General features: G+C 35.1%; 1 protein-coding gene and 1 long non-coding RNA gene across 8 annotated transcripts in view; one reads left to right on the forward strand and one right to left on the reverse strand.

The window, feature by feature from the left end:
• Nucleotides 1-22,473, forward strand: part of tfec (transcription factor EC) — an 80,895-nt gene that overhangs the window by 44,680 nt on the left and 13,742 nt on the right. For 3 of the 6 annotated variants that reach the window (XM_073946142.1, XM_073946143.1, XM_021475033.3), the window contains 2 exons: nucleotides 20,866-21,111; nucleotides 21,417-21,518. In XM_073946142.1, coding sequence (XP_073802243.1) covers nucleotides 20,866-21,111; nucleotides 21,417-21,518 — 348 coding nt within the window. 6 annotated transcript variants of the gene reach the window in all.
• The window catches only part of LOC141381572 (uncharacterized), a 32,351-nt gene that overhangs the window by 3,979 nt on the left and 5,899 nt on the right, over nucleotides 1-22,473 (reverse strand). Inside the window, exon 3 of one of the 2 annotated variants that reach the window (XR_012401799.1) lies at nucleotides 14,141-14,217. The exons of the other annotated variant lie outside the window; for it this stretch is intronic. This is a non-coding gene — a long non-coding RNA (uncharacterized lncRNA). Of the gene's footprint in view, nucleotides 1-14,140; nucleotides 14,218-22,473 lie in introns of those variants that run through there. 2 annotated transcript variants of the gene reach the window in all.

The following is a 22,473-nucleotide window of genomic DNA, read 5'->3' on the forward strand; positions in this document are numbered from 1 at the left end:
ATGAAATGAAGCTACAGTTATGAGATACTAAGATTTGAAGTACGATTAATTTGTTATAACTCTGAAATACAACACTAAAATGGCAAAACATTCACATTTATTATCATTTTCTGGCATGGAATTGTCAGTAGTTATAATAACAATAATCGTTTTTTTATTGTTTTAAATGTCAAAGTGTCAGTCAGATTGCAGAGCAGCACTGTGTTTACTGTATGCATCAAGAAATCACATCACAAACTAGCTGAATAATAAAAACATATGCAATGATTTGGTGTTATGCTACATTTGAGAAAGTAAAATTCAATCTGGCTAATTTAATTCATGTAATTGTATCATTGGTGTTGCATGTGTTACAGTGACAGGCCATTTTACGCTTCATATTTTCAGCTAACAGTCCTAGACTAATGTGACACCAGCTGTAAGTGCATAACACACTCGTGCAAATGAAACTCATGTGCAATTTTAAAAGGGACAAAAATTATTTGGCGGTTTATGTAATGCAGGTTTATATAACGGGCGTATAAACAAATGAATAAATAAACAACAAAAACAACACAACCATGAGCAGCAGGTCCAAACATGCTTCAAACTTAATGTAAAAAAAACAAGCCAAATTTCAATTAATATATAATAAAAACTTTAAAAGATGGAGTTTTCCACATTGTAAAAGCTAACAGTGTAAACTACTAAATGAAATAAGTTAGTTTAACTTCAATTTGAAAAAAGTTATGGAAACTCATAAACTGATTATATTACCGAATGAGGTATGAATGAATGAATAACATTTTTGTGTTAACTCTGATGCTTGAAGCAATACCAAAGCCATTTGAGTAGCTATATAGTTAAATGGACTTTATTTGTTTAAGTTAACTGAACTCATAACTTTAAGGGCTCTATTTTAACGATCTAGACACAAAGTCTAAAGCATGTGGTGCAAAAGCATTTTAAATCCACTTTGCTATTATAAGAATTGAAAAATACGGTTTGCATCGCAGCGCATGGTCTAACAGGGTTGTGTTTATTCTCTTAATGAGTTATGACTGTGTTTTGAGCATAACTAGCATTAAACCAATCAGAAGCTGCATCTCAAATGGTACACTATACAGTATGCACTCATGCACTATGTACCTGCACACTCAACAGCTCAGTATATGTATGTAGTGTTGTCCTAAATGGAGCACTAATGTTGTTTTACTATGCGGAAATTCAAACCGTTTCCCTGATGATGTTTGACGGTTGCCAAATCTGTGAAATAAAAGACCAAACTATCCAATAATACCTGCCATGAAAATCCCTCTCGTAGGAGAATTTTGCTTTCACCATCCAAAATAAATAAAGTTATCTAACATGTGGGGTCACTGAGTGCTTGAAGTAGGAGTAAAAACTGAAAGCTTCACTACCGATTTTAATCCTTTAATCTTTCTGATTTGTAAAGATGTTTGCGTATTGCTTACATCCTGCGTGTATTAGGTAATGTGTCTACGTTTAAGCTGCACAACTAGTGCGCTCTGCGCTGGACTTCTATTACACAATCTTCTTTAGTTCCTCAAAACAGCAATGCGCCAACAATCTGCCTTAACACACCTCCATTCTAGACAAACACACCCATGAGTCCACAAAAGCGGCGCAAATAGATTTACTATTTAAACAACATGCCACAAAACAGGAAAATTAGGGTTGCGTTGGTCTGAAAATATCAACAAATCCTTATTTCGCCGGATGTATCATAGGGTCTAAAAAGTTACTAATACTCTAAATGTTTGACGATATCAACACAAAAAATACATGTGTATGACTCAATAAATGTATAGTTTAGTTTACAAACCATTTTTTTTTTTCAAAACTTAAATCGTTTGGTGTAGTCAGTTTCCTCAAACAGTTTGAGTTACCCTATTGGGTTTTACAGTGTGGTCATATCAACTTATGAAACTGACTAAAAATATGAAGTTAAACTTTGCTTTTATTTTTTAAATGTAGTTGAAACCTGATTACCTTATTAAAACAAGTTAAAGTAACATAAAAGCATTTGTAGTCATGACTTAAGTAGTCATATAATTCTTTTTACATTGTATACTTGGGTATATTAACTGATGAATAAATAAAAACAAATACTTTATATTTATCTATTTTATACAACCTATAAAGACAATATCTAAATGTGCTTTATAGTTTTTATAAAGTCCAAAAAATTTGGTATTTATTATTTAATCAATGAAAGGATCCTGCCAACTTTATGTAAATAAATAAATAAATAAATAGATTAATTGAATAAAAACCTCTATCTCTATTTAAACAACGTGCAACATGTCCAAATGTGCTTGAATTATTTTGTCGATTCTTGTCAAAATATATAGGAATTCTTAAATCAAGAAACATTTTCTAGACATGGACAGACACAGTTTCAGTTTACTAAAACTTTTATTTTAAGCTGATTTGAGACAATTCACATTGTAAAACAGAAATAAAGATGAATTGAACTGAATTGAACATGCAAAAGATTTCTGGAAATAATCTGTCAAAATTAAAAAAAAAAATCTTAAAACAAGCTGAATAATCTGCCTATAGTGTAAGTAAAATAAAATAATCATATAATACACTATTAGCAGATTAGTTAGCTTGTTTTAGGGAAAACCCCAGTGTAATTTTGACTTGCTTGTAAAAACTAAACTAATAACCAATCAATATATTGCTTATTTGTCAGAACATGCTTCTTGATTTAAGAATGTTTAGATATTTGGTCTAGAAATGAGACAAAAACTTTAATTAAGAAGATATATTTTGCAATAATTAAATTACAGGAATACCCAAACATATCACTTAACCAAAGAAAGTGTTTTGTCAACTTCTAGAGACACTAATATTAAAGCACTTGTGAGCTTTTGAGAAAACAGAAATCATAACACACATCATGCTGTGAACACATGGCTCCTAAAAGTGTGTGTTTGTGTGTAAACAAAAGCATGTGCGTGTTTCCATTGTCTTTGTAGTGGTTTTATCTGTCTTTTGAGTATCACGTGCAATTACTGTAGCTCTCTCTCTCTCGCTCTCTCTCGCTCTCTCTCTCTCTCTCTCTCTCTCTCTCTCTCTCTCTCTCTCTCTCACACACACACTTTAAACTCAATTGGCGGAGTCTAAATGTTCAAGTTGGCAGCACGTGATGAAGTAAAATACCACAAAACCATTTATTACTAAGCTAACATGCTCTGACAGAAGCCCACAAACTCCACTGACCTCTATAGGACAGACTTTAGTGGTTTTCTCATACCTGGGTGTGCGGTATCAGCCACTTAATAACCTGATAGGTCTTAAAGTCAGGCTTTTGCTTTGAGAAACGTCCTGCTGTGATGAAAAGAGAAGCGTCATCTCGCGTTAACGTCACCCAAGTACTGGGCTAACATGAGAAACAAAACAAAAAAAGCGAAAGCCCCTCAAATATGTGGGATTCCCTTCAGCGCTGCTGTTGGTCTTTGTGGCAGCATGGTGCATTTTCTACATTTGACCGCTATTAGTGCCATTAGAATGGTTTATGGGAATTTGAAGGACTTATGGGGATGTGAAAATGTCAGCACAGAGGAGAAGAAAATGTGGCTTGTTCTTTGTCTCAAATGACTCAGGGTTATTGAAGCCTGACTAATAGCAGTATTTTACAGCGCAATACAATATTTATGCCTCAAAGAATATAAATAAAAACTGTGATATTAAGAAATTAAGATTGTGCAAAATAAAGTAAATGAGAGAGAAATTCAAATAAAATTGTGAGCATCATTTTTTCTTATACAATTATTTAACATTTTAAAGTGAACTCAAAGATTTCAGAGCACAATATTTAATACGATATAAGGTAAATATAAATGAAAACTGCTCTAAAATGTTGATATAAAAGATAATTCTAATTATACAATTATTAAATCAAATAATTTAAATTAAAACAATTATTAAATCTAAAGTTGAAATCATGATTAATTACTTTACAGTTAAAGGAAAAACATAATTGTAGGTCACTATTATGAGACATAAAACTACAATTATATAAAAAAGTATAAAATACATTGTGAGTTAAATCATGCTACGATAGAAAGTAATTACATTTTCACATGTAATTTAAGAAAGGATAATCACTCGCCAAAGATACAGAAATAAAACAGTTTTTTATTACTAGTTTAGTCTTTTACAATAGCGTTCAAAAGTGATATATCCTGTCCACAAAAATAGACAATTTCTATCACAGGCCTATTGTGAAAACGTACCCCTGTATAAATTTCTGGAGAGCGTGAATTGTGTAGCTAGGGCTACGTATGGCTGCATTTGTCTCTAAAACGAATGCTACGCGGTGGTATGACGGCTCCGACAGCTGTCGACAGTGGATTTACCTGAAAACAGCAGGAGCAAAAGGCACTTGCGAGAGAATTTTGAAATCTGAAAAAACCTACACAGCAGCTTCTGGTGGAGTCGCGAATAAAAACTTTCAAAAATACTGCGACATATTTCACAATCTCCAGAAATGTGTATAGGAGTATGTATCATAATGAGCCTGGGTTGACATTTTCACTCTTTACTTGAACTACAAGAGTAGTCTTTGCAAGCATACTTCAATGTTGTGTCTAAAACAAATCATTAGTTTTTACAAATCACATGGTAAATGAAGCCCCGCCTTCTTGCACAGGAGCCAATCAGCGATTGGTATATGGCGAATAAAGCCTGTCTTCTAGTACAGTAGCCAATCAGCGATCGCTATAGAATGACAATTCTCCAGGGGAGGGGCTCGGACAAGAGTTTCTGCAGAGTTTGTGTGATTCGAACATTTTGAAATGAAACTAAATAGACAGTTGTTGTTTAATTTTATTGGTTATTCATAATGTAAAATGTAATCGTAAGCTTGGCAAGTAGTTTTGGAGAATTTGATGTTTCCCTATTCAAACAGAATGCCTGAGCATACTGCCCGAGAGGCGTTTCAAAGATGCCCGCCGAGTGAAAATACTTAGGGACTTTGTCATAATGCAATGAAACGTCCCAAAATGACAGACAAATCTTTTGGCCAGGGTGTCATGGAAAGAAATGATAAATAAATTCAAAAACAAGCCAGAGCAGACTGATAATTTTGTATTCAGTGTATGCTTTTTTCTCAGATTTATATATATAGTTTCTTTGTTATTGTAATCATTTGCCTAGTGAAATAGATCAAAAGTATTTTGTCAAAGATTGTATTGCTCATATTTTGATGGTCTATTCATACTTGTAAAGAAATTATAAACAAATCCCAAAACCTATTCCTTCCAGACATCACTTTTGGCGACAACTGCATATACAGTATACATGTATAGTATACATATATATACATATATAGTTGCATAATTGCATAAGAAAACATAATATCCAAATAAATTACCCCAACCCTAATTCAAAAAGATATTAAATAATGTAATGTTTTCCTAACAGATGCAATAATGTAAATATTGAGTGATACATTTGCTTAAAATAATTTTAAGTGCAGTTTAGATGATGCACCTGTTGCGTATGCTTTCATCAAACTCTACCTTGAGGCATCTGTCATTTCCTAGCTTAACCTCCTAAAATATCTCTGCTGAAATGCCACAATTCAAAGGTGGTTTTCTGCCTGCGAGCACAAAAGTCCATCCATTAAACCTGCCTCTGTACCCTCCAGACGCACAAGGCCTTTCATTCAACGCTTAACATGAGAGTTGGCCACACTGAACACTTTGTACCAGCTTCTGTTCTTCTCCATGATCAAATTCAACTCAGGCTGTGCTGATTAATCAATTTGGGCCGCGGGAGAGTGTGGAGAGTTCGGTCTGTGGACGGAAATTACAATGATCCAATTTAAAACCACCAAATCGCTATATTAATCTATAAAGAAATGTCTGGATATTACAATTCATTTGATTAAGAGGTCTGAAATATGAAAAGTTCACCCCCTGTTTTATTTCGCTGATGAGCTGATATAGTATTTATAGGGTTTGTGAATAAACCTTTGTTTCCAGTCGCTAAGCAAATTGATAACATGCATTTTTAGAGTTTGAGGGCAGTCGAGTGACGTTACAGTGATGCGATATTCAAAATATCAAACCAAACTATATATAAACACACTTTCTTTGTGTGTAAATGTGTATAAGAAGTAAGATTTGAGTGCCTTTTACACTATATTTGATACAATAAAGACTTTCTTAATGTGTTACGGCACAATTAGACACACTTGTGAGTTTGTGTATGTCCACACATGCACATGAATGCTGTGTAGATTCACCACAGTCACAACACACACACTCACACACACAAGTGACACTGACTTGAAGAGAATGTGGACACAAATGTTTCTTTGTCATCCTTCAAACCGCGTATTATTAGTTCGGGTAAGGTCAAAGTTGATCTAATTTTCTGCTTAGTCTTCATTAAACAGCTATTGCATTATTTCATTTTACACAATTAGATTTCGGCTGTAATGAATATATCTCAAGCTAAAGCCTTTTGAACAGGGCTTTGCAAATTTAGCCCACAACTGCACTTTATGTGCACTTGGTAGAAAGAAAGGAAGAAGAAAAGAAAAAAAGGTTGTAAAGTTAAATACATTTCAGTGATAGACCGTAAGCCATACAATCTCCAGCAATATGAACCGAAATTTTAGAATAAATGCAGCAATTGTGTGGACATTTGGGAAAACAAACTGTTAAAGTTTTAATGTTGCACTCGTAAATAAGAATTTATACACTTTGTGAATATTCCTACAATCAGATAAAACAAGAGTCTGAGCTTAAAGGACAAATTTAATCCTCCGTTTCAATCTTGCATGGCATTTGAAGTAAAAAGGTTTGACTGTGTTCTGCTATTTTACAGCATAGGGATCAGACAATGACATGAAAGCTTGAGTACTCAAAATAAAAGTCTAGTCTAATATTATAGAGCCTGTAATATAGTTTTCAGCAATGGTAAATCAGTGTATAACAATAAATCGGTTCACAAATTGCACTAAACAATTTATTAATTATAGGGCCATTCCTACTGGTGTACAGTAAATGCCTTTGGAGTCTTCAGTGTAAGATGATCATTCAGAAATCAAGACATCAAAATCTTATCTACAATGTTTAAAGGAGTTTTTGACATACGCATCTGCGACAGCAAAGCCTGGAATTTTTATTTTAGACATTTTTATTGACACCATGGCAGAATAACAGCATATACTATACTACTATGGCAAATATTACCTCAGGTACTGATTATGTGCATTATTCAGTGTTAAATGCTCCCAATGTGAGTTTAAATACTATTATACATGACATTTATTGCCATACTACTGAAAGCAGCTGCCGATAATCCACCTCAGATATTTAAAATGAAATAACAAGCAGACAGTTTGAAAATAAAAGTCAGATCTGGGATTTAACATCATTGGTAACCCAGTAGCCTATTAATAATGTGAGGTTAACTATGTTTTGATTAGATTAAAAGCCTTCATCATTTCTTTGGGAATGCAGTGGCTGGTATTTAAATGTTTCTATCATGTCACTGCCTCGCATGGTTCAGGATTGGTAGAGCTACGCATCGATGAATTTGCTCTTCAGTGTTTGAACTCTCAGTAATGATTAAATCACACTGAACTGAGCTAAACTAAACTGAACTTAAACACTAAAACCTGAACCACACTGTTTCAGTTACTATGACCATTTATGTGAAGCTGCTTTGACACAATCTACATTGTAAAAGCGCTATACAAATAAAGCTGAATTGAATTGAATTGAATCATGTCGCGTCAGTTTTGGTGCAGACAGATAAATTGCTTGTAGCTAGAATCTATTCGTGTTGTGTGTTGTTTGGACATGGTTTAATCCACTGTTTAGTATTCAAACTGTCTTAAAATATTACTTTGCTACTTACCTAAATGTAATCTTTCAAACAGAATTATACTTTCATTAAAGTCCACTAGAACTGTAAGTTGCTGAGACGTTTTACTATGTTAATGTACTTCAAAACTGAATATTGAGTAGGAGCGGGGCTTTCTTTTTGCGCCTCATTTGCTTGTAGCTAACGGTAAGAGGGGTGTGGGAAAGAATATTGTGGTTTATCCTGTCAAACTGACCTCAGCAGAAGGACCACCACTCCATACACAGAATCAAATGGTCAGATTTAGATTGAATATTACCAAAACAGTTTTATTTTTCAGTGGATAAGCCACGGATTAATTGTTCACCTGAAGAATCCGCTTATTAAGTGAGACGTCACGCGAAGCGGCTTCCAGGTCCAAGCGCTCTATTAAACTGTATAGGGAAACTCATAAAATGGTAATAATAAACATTTACAAAGCGCTGTAATACTTTCGAATATCACGATCGCAATATATATAAACATGCCTCATATCCGATCGCTAGAAATGGATAAATTGTTTATAAACTGATGTTGGTATTTGTGATGCAGCAAGTCTACAGACTGATGTGTACACTCTGATTTTATATGAAAGTCACTTTAATGTGTGATATGACTAAAAAGAAATAAACATATTTTCTCAATTTAAATCAGGAGCTGCTTGGACACAGAAACAATATTCCATACGTCACAAATTGACAAGTGGATAACAACGTGCGCTGGCAAAATAAACATTGCATGTTTTGATTTCACAATCACTTTAAAGTCTGTGTGAACCAGAAAGTGCTAAGAATTTTATTTCAGCATGTTGACATACTTTCAACTGAAACTGAATATTGAGGAGGAGCGGGGCTTTCTTTCGCGCATTATTACCTCTAGCAAACTAACAATAAGATAGGCTATTAATAAGTTGATATGGAAGCCCTTAGTTGGACATCAATAGAGGACCGAGACTCCAAATGTAGAAGCAAATGCTATGACTTTCATCGAAGAATATCAATCCAAACTATTTTTCTTCAGTTAATTAACTTGAACAGATTAATGATTTACCTTAAGATTACCAATTTGAGCAAAACAAAAGCAAAAACACTATAAGTTAAAATTTCATGTGGACTTTAAATGGATAATTTACCCAAAAATAAACATTTCCTCATCGTTTACACATCCTCAAGTGGTCCTAAAAAAGAAAGTGAACACAAAATGTGTCCTTAAGTGATCCTAAAACAGAAATTAAACGCAAAAGGTGTCCTTAAGTGATCCTAAAACAGAAATTAAACGCAAAAGGTGTCCTTAAGTGATCCTAAAACAGAAATTAAACGCAAAAGGTGTCCTTAAGTGATCCTAAAACAGAAATTAAACGCAAAAGGTGTCCTTAAGTGATCCAAAAACAGAAATTAAACGCAAAAGGTGTCCTTAAGTGATCCAAAAACAGAAATTAAACGCAAAAGGTGTCCTTAAGTGATCCAAAAACAGAAATTAAACGCAAAAGGTGTCCTTAAGTGATCTTAAAACAGAAATTGAACACAAACGATGTTGGAAACCAGCAGTCATTGACATCCATAGTAAATAAATACTATGGAAGTCAACGGCTGCTGCTTTTCAACATTCCTCAATATATCGTACTTTGTGTTCAACAGAAGAAAGAAACGCATACCGGTTTGGAACAAGCAAAGGGAGAGTAAAGGATGACAATTTTTATTTTTGGGTGAACCTTCCCTCTAATGCTTTCATATTATAACCTGTTCGCTTCGTTTGTATACAGCAGAACTGTCCTCAAGTGTGCTTTACCTGATATCCCCTCACAGTGATGAACCATTGAAATTAACTTATGAACAGTCATTACGGCACAACTCTCCACGGCCAAAATGTAACAGCGCAGGCAAATCCATTTAGGTGATTCAAACCAGTCATTAGCCCAAACACAGATAAAGAAGGCCTTTCAAAATCACCAGCTTACCTAAAAGCCCCTGCTTTGAACGTGCTGGGCCCTTTTTTGGCAAATCATGTTTGGTCATTTTGGGATTTTAAGCGGATCAGCGCAAAGTGGGGGGCCGAATTAGAAGGTATACGGTTTGACGCTTTCCAAAAAATAAAAAATAAATAAAAAAATTTGCCCATCTCTTAAATATATCATAATATAAGCCGCTCATTGATTCGATTCATTACAGGTACTTTTCAATGCATTATTTGAGGCCTGCATTTAATTGTGTTTTACAGTCGCAGTTTGTTTTGGCTCTGTAATTAAATTTATTCGCGCTCAGGACTCTGAATGAAGACGGGGTCGACTGAATTCCTCTCAGGTGTGCCTGTGAACGGCTTGCCTTGTCGGCCCTGACTGAGTGGAGACTAATTGATTTAGATCCAAAATCTCATTAGACGTAATCACATCTTTCAGAGGGGAACCAAAGTTTCTATTCAACCCTCTCTTAAACTCACAAACCTATTAGCAGCCTATGAAGCTGTTTATGTAACATTGCCAGAGAGTAATATTTTAATCTTCTGCCAATTTTATGTGTTGCAAGCATGTACGGTTGCATAAACGAAGCTTATGTCATGTTATATAGTGCTTTTATAGAACTAGAGCCTAAGCATATTTATACCTATCATTCTTGAGTATGTATATGAATGTCATTGCGTTACATATTTAAAGAAATGAAGATGAAATAGTGAGATATAGAAGTGATTTAAGGCAATCAAGTCGCATTAAAAAATATAAAAATCAATATAAAGTCTCAATGGCGAGAGATGCTACAATACTATAAACAAACTGATACAATCAAGTCCATTATAAATCAGTCTCCCTGATGGGGTACATGCTTTAGAAAGTGAGAAGATGCTTTGTAACATGTTGAAATCACTGCAAGTCTCTGAAGTAGACAGGACGTGTGCATCAGCATCCTTTTGTTGCCTTGTTTCCTGCGTTAAAGGAAATGCTGAGAAAAGTTTCTAGTAATAGACGGCAGTGTTTTTGAACCTGTGTATGTGCGTGTTTGCTGTATGTGTTTGTGTATTTACCCCTTACTGAAAGTCCTGGTTGGCCATTTTTCCCTGTTTTTCTCTGGGCCCCGGTCTGAGTTCTCACCTTTGTTAGTCCCACATACAGTATGTATAAAACATGAGCTACTTCCTGTAAGAGTTGAGCCGCTTCTGAGACAAGACTTCAAAGTCCAGCTCACACATCTGAGAGCTGTTTTATCCAAGTAGAAAAGGAATGCATAATAACCAGAAGACTTTAATGATTCATATATAAATTAAATATTACACTCATTTTAACTGTATGATAGGAGTGCCAAACTGTCCTCCCTGAGCTCATCGCTGCAACCCAGTTGATCAACAAAAAGAAATACGGTATGTGGGGAAAAAGATTATATATAAGAGTTTCTTTCATTGTAGCATACGGTGATCGTGGAAAAGTAAAGGATTAAGCCAATGTTACTTTTTTCCCCCTTTTTTTCGTAATATCGGAGATTTATGAAGTTATATCGTAAGATTTAAAATGCAATATGAGCTATTAGGTTGCGGTGTAAGAAACTAAGCTGCAACAGTGAGGTACATTTGCAGTTGTTGATATATAAAGTCATACTGGAAGATTTAAGTTTGCAAATGAGCAATATAATCTTACAAAAAGAGTCCATGTCTACCAATCCTAATAAATTTTAAAATTTTCTCTCACAATTTCAAAGCAATTTCTCAAAATCACCTCTTTTAAATCACCAAATCGTGATTGTAAATCTCACAAATTGACTGTATAACTCAGAATTGCAAGATTATACACACAAAAATGACGTTTGCTGTTTGCAGTTGCTGAAATATAAAGTCATGTTAGGAGATTTAAGTTTGCAAACAAGCCATATAATCTTAAAGCCATAAAATGACTGTCTAAAAATCGAAATTATTTTTCACTTTTCTCTCACAGTTATTAAATTCATTTCTCAAAATCGCCTCCAAATTGTGATTTTAAATTTAACAAATTCACTGTATGACTCACAATTACAAATGTAGCTCATACTGTTGCGAAATTATATACTCAAAAAAAGGACATTTACTGTTTACAGTTGTTAATGTAGTCATTTTGTGAGATTTTAGTAATGATTGATATAATCTAACAAAATGACTCCATGTCTCACAATCTTAATTATTTTTGCGCTTTTCTCTCACAATTTAATTAAATTTCTCAAAATCGCCTCTTTTATATTACCAAATTGTGACTTTATATCTCACAAATTGACTGTATAACTCACAATCACAGCTCATAATTGCAACTTTATTTACGTTTAAAAGATGACGTTTGCTTTTTGCAGTTGTTGAAATATAAAGTTATGTTGTGAGATTTAAGTTTGTAAACGAGCGATATTATCTTACAAAATGACTATATAACTGTATAACAATTGCAAAAGTAGCTTTTTTAGTAGGTCAATCCCGCAGTCTTTTTTAGTTGCTCAAAATAGCAACGCACCAATAATGCGCCCTAACACACCTCGTTTTCAGACCAGCACACCCATGTTTCCACAAAGTGTCACAAATGAATTTGCTAATACTTACTGAACTATTGAAATTACAGTGAAGTATAGTAAAAATAGCAACAATTCATGCTATAAACGTTAAGCGCCTTAAACCAGGTGTATGTTAGGGCCCAAAGTGTCAGAATTGTTTTTTTTCTTGCTTTTTGGTTTCACAATTTCAAATTAATTTCACAAAATTGCCTCTTTTATATGTGACTTTAAATATCACATATTGACTGTATAACTCAGAAATGCAAATGCGGCTCATAATTGCAGCATTATACATTCAAAAAACGACGTTGCTGCTTGTTCAAATCACTTATTTAAAAAGAGCTGAAACACAATTGTTAAGGTTATTTGGGGGACAACCTAAATGTTCAATCCACTTACATTTGTAAAAACTAAAAAGTTAACTTAATTTCTTCATGTTTTCTGAATACAAATTTAGGTCCCACTTTATATTAAGTGTCCTTAACTACTATGTACTTACATCAAAAAATAAATACAATGTACTTACTGTGTTTATAATGTATTTGAGAACACTTGTGGTGCTTTTGAGTTGGGATAGAGGTTGGGTTATGGACAGGTTTGGTGGCATGGGTAGGTTTAAGGGTGGGTTAAGGTGTAAGGGATGGTCAACAGTGTATTTACAAATGTAATTACAAAAGTTAATTACAGATGTAATTACATACATGTATTTAATCAAGCATAAGTACACAGTAAATACATGTATTTACACAATAAGTACATTGTAACAAACTATTCATTCCTGTGTAAGTACATATTAGTTAAGGTCACTTAATATAAAGTGGGACCCAAATTTATTTTGTGAAACCCAGCATTTTTCAGTGCATATATAACACTATATAAGTTTATATCTCACTACTTTTTTTTGCTTGTTTAAAATAATATTACAATTACAATTATGCTCAGTATGTATGTATTTATTTATTTTATTTGACTCTGAGGTGAATAATGGCTTCCTTAAATTACTTGTTTCCAAACCTCAAAAACACTGAAGCTTAATAAATAAATAAAGTAGTGAGTAAAATAATCAGTGTGGCACATTTGTACTGTTATAGTATTGAGAAACACTACCGACTGTGGGAAGTAAAAAAAAATAAAAAATCCACAATGCAATACAAAAAATCACCCTGGAAGACAAAGCTGCAAAGAAAACAGACAAAACACTGTACTTCCCAGCAGCTTCTGTCGGTCAATTTAACCCAGAAGGCTTATAGTAAGCAGCACTATGCATTTCTTTGGCCTTGAATGTGCTTGTAGGATCTTAAAACAAACACGCAAGCACATATGCAAGAGAGTGTGGAGTGTGTCGGCACTTGTGTTTCGTTTGATTAATTTTTATATCCTTTGTATGTGTGCGGGTGTGTGTAAAGAGATAACCTATCAAGGAATCTGCTGAGTAAGGCGGTGAAGATGGTCAGACGGGAAGGACCCGAGAACAAAATAATGCACTGAACATTTGTGCCTCGGTCAGGCTTTTTAGGTGACCACTAGATCCCGTTCAGAGGAAGCTAGAGAGCTGAGAAAGCTGATGTGTCATGCCTTCCTTTCCAGGCCTGTGTTTCTGCACACACAGCTCAGGAAAAGCCACACACACACACACACACACACACACACACTTTTAGTTATCGTTCTGCTTTCCCAGCCTGGTTGCATTGACACTGGACTGAGGGATTGCAGCTCTACTTTGCTTGCGGTTTGCGGCTATTATAGATGTTGTTTGCTTGAGATTGTACCTGCTTGTGGACCATGAGCCGCTGCTGTGTGGTTAAAGTCATCTCTCTCACTGAGATCCAGCTGCTGCCGGTATGTACAGTAGCTACAAACAGAGAGAAATGGTGGGGATTTAGAGTTTAAGCTCAGTTGTCATGTGTGTGTGTGTGTGTGTGTGTGTGTGTGTGTGTGTGTGTGTGTGCGCGTTTGATTAGAGTGTTTGCTAATAGACTAAGCAAGCTGGAGTAGTTTTGATATCTGCTCATTGCGGGTTCATGGAAAACTGTGTGAGTTTTAGATTGAACTCACTTTACTTTGAATCTGTAATACTGTATTTTTATAGTACTGTAATAGTTTTGATTGCTATATTGGTGAAGTATGGCACTTATGTTCATGTGTTCGAGGTTTAGAGATTACACAATGGTAAAATGTGTTGCTTGAAGTCACTCGGGATGCATGGATAATTAAGTTACCTGGTGAATTGGTAGGATTTTAAAGGAAAGAACGAATGAATGGCTATAAAATGTACACTGAAGGTGTTAATGTTATTGGTCCATGAACATTTCCGACTTGATATCAAACTATTTCATAACTGTAAATAGAGGCAATTCAATCATATATTAATGCAGCTGTCATAACATTATTTATCAAAACGTGGACCCTTTTTGGATTATTATTAGCTATGGAAACTAAAAGAAATATGCTAGAAGCAGTAGTGGGAATTGTACTGAAAAATCATACTCACTTAAAATATAAAAACAAATGTAGTGCAAGTAGAGTAAAAGTATCTGTTGTAAGTATTACTCAAAGTATGAGTAAAAAGTAGAGCCTACAAAAGTACTCAAGAGTAGAAAAAAGCTGATGCATTTACATGTAATTTGTGAATGTGTGTAAACGTAACATTCTGTAGTGCATTTAGTTATTGTCCAGCAGGCACACAACGTCATAAGATGTTAATATTAGGTTAGATTTAGGTTGTGATGTCAGGTGACTAAAATTCAACGTCTAGCCAGCGTCTAAGGACAACGCTATTTTGATGTCCAATAATAACGTCAAATGACATTGATATTTGGTCGATTTTAGGTTGTTAGAAAGTGACCAAAATCCAACGTTGAGCAAACATCTTAAACTAACGTCACATTGAAGTCAAATACTGACATTTATTCGTCAGGTGTAGCAACCAAAATCCAACATCTGACAGACGTCATAGTGGTAACATCCACACAAAGTCAAGCTGTTACATCATTAGACGTTGATATTTGGGTGGTTTTAGATTGGACATTGACGTTGAGTTCTGACATCAACCCAATTTGCATACAAAATGGAACGACCCCAATTACATTAGGCTTTAACGCCAATCTGACATCTAGTTGACGTCTTGTGCCTGCTGGGTGTTTAAGGCCATTTCGGTCATCATACAGTAAACATCAGTCATCTTCTCATCTAAACAGTTCCTGGGTCAATGCGTGTAAAGATTTTGAACATCTTCTTGGACACTTCATGCTTCCACTTTGCTGCAATTTTAAATCTCCCATGTCTTGAGGTAGTTCATTATGAGGTGATTTACCTTCTATGTGCGATTTGATTGGACAGGAATCACAGGACTGATTTTTCTAATCCCCATAGATAGGAAAATATGAAGTAGTTACTGCAGGTTGAAGGAAAGTAGTGGAGTAAAAGTACCAATACTGCACTTAAATTGTACTCAAGGGAAAGTAAAAGTGCACATTTTTAAAACTACGTAGTAAATTACAATTTCTGAGAAAAACTACCTAATTACAGTCATTTGAGTATTTGTAATTAGTTGCTTTACACTGCTGGTTAGGAGTGTTGTTATTTTTACATCTTCAAAATGCATGACAAAGTCATTATATTTATATTAAAAACCTTAAACTGTCAACAAATGAAGAGTTCAGATGCAAAAACCTCTAAGTGCCGTCCTAGATGTTCTTCTAAAATGAGTGTTCTTCTTAGCCTCCTATGTTTATGGTCAACTATTTTACTTTAAAGGCGATGAAAATAGGTCAATGAAAATAATCTGTCCTTGTAAATTGTTAAAGGAATGTAAATAACTGAACATGCTCATAGCTCATTTGTGCTCCAGAATTAAACAAAACCTGACAAAGTGTCTCTTTTGAGGACAGTCAAACTTTTTCTTTAGTTGTAAAGTGCAGACTGCTTTCTTTATGAAATGTTGTAAAGTGTATATTATGAATATGTATACAAAATAAATGAATAAAAATAAATCCCACTATATAACAACCCCTTTTATAGAGCCAAGTAATCTTGTGCATGTGTGTGTGTGTGTGTATGTGTGTGTGTTACTTTCTCTTCCTCTCAGAAACTTTTGTGGTCTAACAGCATTGATTCAGAAGAGAAATATTCAGTATAGTACAACAGATTTCTTTAGAAAGGTCAAAAATAAAAAAGAAATAGTCTCTGACTCACACCTGTCAGAGTAAAGGCGTATCATACATGTTTACCAGTATACCAACCGATTTTAACACCTGACCTTTTGGCCATGAAAAGTTTTGTCCATAATTTCTACAATCGGTAAAAATGGCCCCCCTTCCCAGTGTTTCAAAACACAGATTTTTCTGAAGTGAAACCAGAACTTGACTCATCCTGAAACAAAAATGAAGCAACATCATCGCAAAGCTCAGTAGATTATACCTCGCCATTCACTACGCACGTTTAGGATTTCCAGGCAAGATGCACACATAAATTAAGGTAAATTCATATTTTTTTGTTCATTTATTTTAAATATATTCCTTTAAAATGTAATTGTGTGAACATGTGCAACTGTGAGTACTTCCAAACGGTTAATTTATTTAAGTATGATTTATTATGGATTATTGCTAATTCATTAACATAAAAGAAGTCTTCAGACATGACAGTCATACATGAACAGAGGATCACATTTAAATGTCATTCATTTTTAGTGACCTTTTTAAGGGATGTTTAGTTTATCTTTTTTTAGACACAAAATAAAACCCTAAACTATTATTCAATTTCTATTTTTACTTTTTATTATTTGGCGAACAACTAGGTTTTACTCATTTTCCAGCAAGTTTAAAATGTAATATCAATAAATAAACTCTTGTATTATTTTTATGCATTTTATTAAGTACAGGCCAGAATAAGTTTGCTTTATATTTTTAAGTTTGCTTAAATCATGAAAAAAAATTTTTTCCAATTATTTCTGTCAAGGGAGTCAACAGGTTATAATACAGAATGATGTATATATTACATAACTGTAACTGACAGAAGTTTGTTCATTTGACTTCCTAAATATTTCATAATATAATGCCACTCTGTAACTTACAATAATAGAGCGTACAATACCATTAAGAAGGAAAAAAAAATGAACAGGACAATATATTACACCACAAATCATGCTCAAACACGTGCTACATTAACAGACGAGTCTCGATTGCTGCTGCAAAATTCAGATGGTAGGGTCACAATTTGGCATCAGCAACATGAAAGCATGGATTCATCCTGCCTTGCATCAGCGACTCAGGTTGGTGGTGGTGTAATGTGTGGAGGATATTATCTTGGCACACTATGGGCCCATAAGTACCAATTGAGCATCGCGTCAACGTCACAGCCTACCAGAGTATTATTATTGCTGATCATGTCTATCCCTTTTCAATTCAGTTCAATTCAGCTTTATTTGTATAACGCTTTTACAATGTAGATTGTGTCAAAGCAGCTTCACATGAATGGTCATAGTAACTGGATCATGGTAGTTCAGTTTTTAGTGTTTAAGTTCAGTTCAGTTTAGCTCAGTTCAGTGTGGTTTAAAATCATTACTGAGAGTCCAAACACTGAAGAGCAAATTCATCGATGTGTAACTCTACCTTTATGACCACAACGTACCCATCTTCAGATGAATACTTAAAGCAGGATACACGCCTTATGACACGCATGTCATAAAATGCAAATAATCTCAGACTGGTTTCTAGAACATGACAATGAGTTCACAGTACTCAAATGGCCTCCACAGTCACCAGATCTCAATCCAATAGAGCACCTTTGCGATGTAGTGGAATGGGAGTTTCGCTTCATGGATATGCAGCCGGAAAATCTGCAGCAACTGCGTGATGCTATTATGTCAATATAGACCAGAATCTCTGAGGAATGTTTCCAGTACCTTGTTGAATCTATGCTACAAAGGATTAAGGCCGTAATGATAGCAAAAGGGGGTCCAACCCGGTACTAGTAAGGTGTACCTAATAAAGTGGCCAGCAAGTGTATATAAACATATCCGAAAATTGTTTCCACTTACTCTATGAAATTGCTCCTTTCTGTTTTTTTTTTTTAGTAAGGGTTTCCATCTTCCATATCTCTATAACAATTGCTTTCCATTCTTCTAAAGTGGGAAGTACTGACAAAAGCTATTTACGTGTAATAGCTTTTTTATCTGCAACCAGAAGTATTCTCCAAAGATATGTGTCTTTAGTTTCATGCAACTCAAGATTTCCCTAGTATACCACTGAAAACTGAAATTGGATTTTGATCTTCAACATGGCCTCCAGTATCGTGCGTATAAACATTTTTCAATCCACATTTTGAGTTTCATTAGCTTAACTTCACTAACGCGTGCCAATTTGCTACACCTCATGTCCGTGCAACATTTTTCCAGCAATAATCTCAAGTTTACAAACACATTTTGCGTGCAAATCTCATCTTCTCTTGAGGGTGCTGAAAACTCTTGCCTTATAACTGTATCAGTGAGCATCTCACAATCCGCCCCCTGAACGTTTATTAAATGAATGTCTGATGTTGTTTTAAAAATGGCATCTAATACATCTTCACACACAAGGCCTCCATTGTCTGCACCGCATTTTGTGAACAAAATCACTTCAACTTCAATCGCATTACAAGCTGTAATTGGTTAACAGTCGTATATCCTGCGTTCACAATAGAAAAAGAGAGATGTAAGTCAGGAACGCGGCCCTTTAGCACACATAGCCCAATAACCCTTCCCCAATGCAGAGATGAGCTCTCAGGCACACAATGGCTTCTTTCACCTTTGCCTGGGATAAGAGAGAAGTTACTCTCTCTTTTTTTTCTTTGAAGCCAAATCCAGTGTGTGCAATGAAAAGAGCTTTGCGATGGCTGATAAACAGAGACAGACCTCCACTGAACTGTTGAATACGCAGTCAAAGGGGCATAGAAGATCCGATTTGGGTTTTGGATTCATCCTGCGAGGCCTTAAATAACTATTTCAGTGCATATGGGATAATATTTTCCATTTAAGATCTCCAATGGAATAAACGTCTCTTTTGTTATCTCCAATAGCCGCTTTGATCAAATTAAACATAACTTGCGTCCAGTATTTTTAGTCAGCGGTCAAAAGAAGTTCATTTCTTCGTCTTCTTCTTCTTGTTGCTGAAAACACTTTGACCCCCATTAAAGAAACTCAACAGTTGTGCTTTTGTGAACCCATACAACACAATAATGACTACTACGGGTCACCCCGAATGAATGCTTTCCTCCTAAATTTAGCTTCACCATATATTATCGACTAAAATTAGAGTACGCAGCCGGGTTCACCACAGTTAGTTTTTGAAAACAGCTACAAGACAATATTGTGTAGTGAAATGCGCCTAAGAGATGAGCCTCTGGGTCATTTGGAAACCGCACTGAACAAGCAGTGTTTGTCTTGTACCCCCTGAAGCAGAAGTGGCAGAAGAGGGAAGTCTGGGATTGGTCGCTTCACGCAAACACAACAGGGCGGTGCCAATGAATTAGCAATATAGACGAAAGACCTCGGCCCAGCTGTGATCAAACCTGTCAGATCAGTAATCTCTCCACTTGAGGGAAAAGGGCCTGGTGTTAGTACTAATTAGGTCAGCGAGATCCTCCTGCTTCGCTTATAAAGACCGGACGGGGACAACAGTCGCTTTCCTGGGATCCTACTTTCGTGGACCTACTGGGTTTGAGAATGCCACATTTAACCGACTGTAGTTTCTACAAGATGAGAGACGGCGCTCGGGTTGCCAACGTAAGGACTTGCTACGTTCTGCTTTGACTGGTTTTGCGCAAGAATTAAGGATGTTTTGGGTTTTTTGAATGTGTTGTCAGCGTTTACTCATCCTGGTGTCGTTTGAAATCCTCTCTGGATCTGCTTTTGCTCATATAATGAAATCATATAATGACATTTTGACTAGATATCTAACTTTGCATGGAACCTTGTTTCAAACCAGTTTAAGTGTTTTTGTTCAGTTATACACTAAAGAAGATACTTTGAAGAATGTCTTAATGTCTTATTTCCTAATGTTCCATACAAATACTATGAAAATTATTTTATTTAGTGTTAAACAGAACAAAAATAAAACCTCAAACTGGTTTGGAACAAGTCAGAAGTTAGTAAATGATGGCAGAATTTTAATTTTTTGGGTGAACTGCCCCTTTATATTGGATCACAATGTAAGAGTAAAGAAATTAATCGATTTCAATTTGGGTCTTGTTTGGCATATTGGTTTGTTTATTGGCGAATATTGGGTTATACTAGTTAAGTCACTTTAGGGAATCTTTTTTAAACACCTAACTGAGATAAAGACATGGTATGCTTGACATTATTGTTTATTATTAATTAATTATATATAGGCTTACAATATGAATACTTTTTACATTGTTTTATTTTTTGTAATGAATAAACCAAGTTGATTTTAATTGAAAAAAAAATTCGATATAACAAGTCAGGACATCATTTATGAACCATTTCATCCAAATTTCATTGAAGGTTCAAAGTCATCTGGAGAACTCCAAGTACCACCTCAACCAGACGCAGGCACAGCAGGTCAAACAGTACCTCGCTTTGGGCAGCAAACTCGCTAGCCAAGCTCACCCTGTTGCCCATCCACTCCCAGGACAGGCCCTGGGCACGGTGCCCGTCATGCGCAATGGACACATGCCACCCGTGAGCGACAGCAGCACGCCAGGAAGCCCGGTTACCCTGCTAACACTAGCCAACAATCACGACAGTGAGGTTTGTAAACCCTGCCATCTGCTATCTCTCTCTCTCTCTCTCTCTGTGAGTTTGTTCTCATCAATATTCAGATTTGATCACGTCACGTCAGTTTCTCTGATAAGAAGTGTTTCATCCTGACAGTCATGTTTCTGAAATGATGACGCGTCTGTTATTGGATTAGCGCTTTTGTTTATTCACACGACTCTCACTCACTTTTGACACAATGATTGATGAGAGTGAAAATGAAACCCCAAACAAGCAAACAAACATCTCCACAGTTGACGGAGGGCCAAGAGTGAGCTATAATCACTGTTTTCTTTCAGTTTCCGATGGATGAAGTTATTGACGATCTTATTGGCCTTGAAAACGGTTTTAAGGATGGGAGCTTGGATTGCATGGAGCCAGGCATCATAATGCAAAATAATGTAAGTATAAGCCAAGTTCATGTCTTCAGTGTGTTGACCTGTTGTATGTGCTGTGGCATTATTTAAACCTGTGCACAATGAAAAAAAGATATACTGAGGTTTATAATTAAAATATACTTGTTTCTGAGTTGACAGAAATACATAATAATTATGAGTATTACATAATAAAGCAAACAATTATCTATCTATCTATCTATCTATCTATCTATCTATCTATCTATCTATCTATCTATCTATCTATCTATCTATCTATCTATCTATCTATCTATCTATCTATCTATCTATCTATCTATCTATCTATCTATCTATCTGTCTGTCTGTCTGTCTGTCTGTCTGTCTGTCTGTCTGTCTGTCTGTCTGTCTGTCTGTCTGTCTATCATTCTGTTTGTCTGTCTGTCTGTCTTTCTGTCTCTCTGTCTGTCTGTCTGTCTATCTATCTGTCTGTCTGTCTATCTGTCTATCATTCTTTCTTTCTTTCTTTCTGTCTGTCTGTCTGTATGTCTGTCTGTCTGTCTATCTGTCTGTCTATTTGTCTGTCTGTCTATCTATCATCTATTGTTCTGTCTGTCTGTCTGTCTGTCTGTCTGTCTGTCTGTCTGTCTGTCTGTCTATCTATCTATCCATCCATCTATCTTTCTACATTTTAGACATTTCCTAGTTATTTAAATATGCTAAATGTATTCATATGCTGTATATCAGTTTTTTTTAAATAAAACATTAATTAAATACAATTATTAACTATAAATATATATTTAATACATAATAACCAGATCTTAAATTGATAGTTCATCCATTATTTGTAATCTAAAGTAAAACCTTTGTGAGTTTCTTTCGACCAACATTAAATAAATTGTTATGGTTAAAACCGAAAGCCTGTAACCATAGACTTCTATAGTTAAAAGAAATAAATAAAAAAATACTATGAAAGTCAACATGTTACATGATCTCAGCATTC

Source organism: Danio rerio, chromosome 4 (assembly GCF_049306965.1).
Source record: "Danio rerio strain Tuebingen ecotype United States chromosome 4, GRCz12tu, whole genome shotgun sequence".
NCBI classification, from domain to species: domain Eukaryota; kingdom Metazoa; phylum Chordata; class Actinopteri; order Cypriniformes; family Danionidae; genus Danio; species Danio rerio.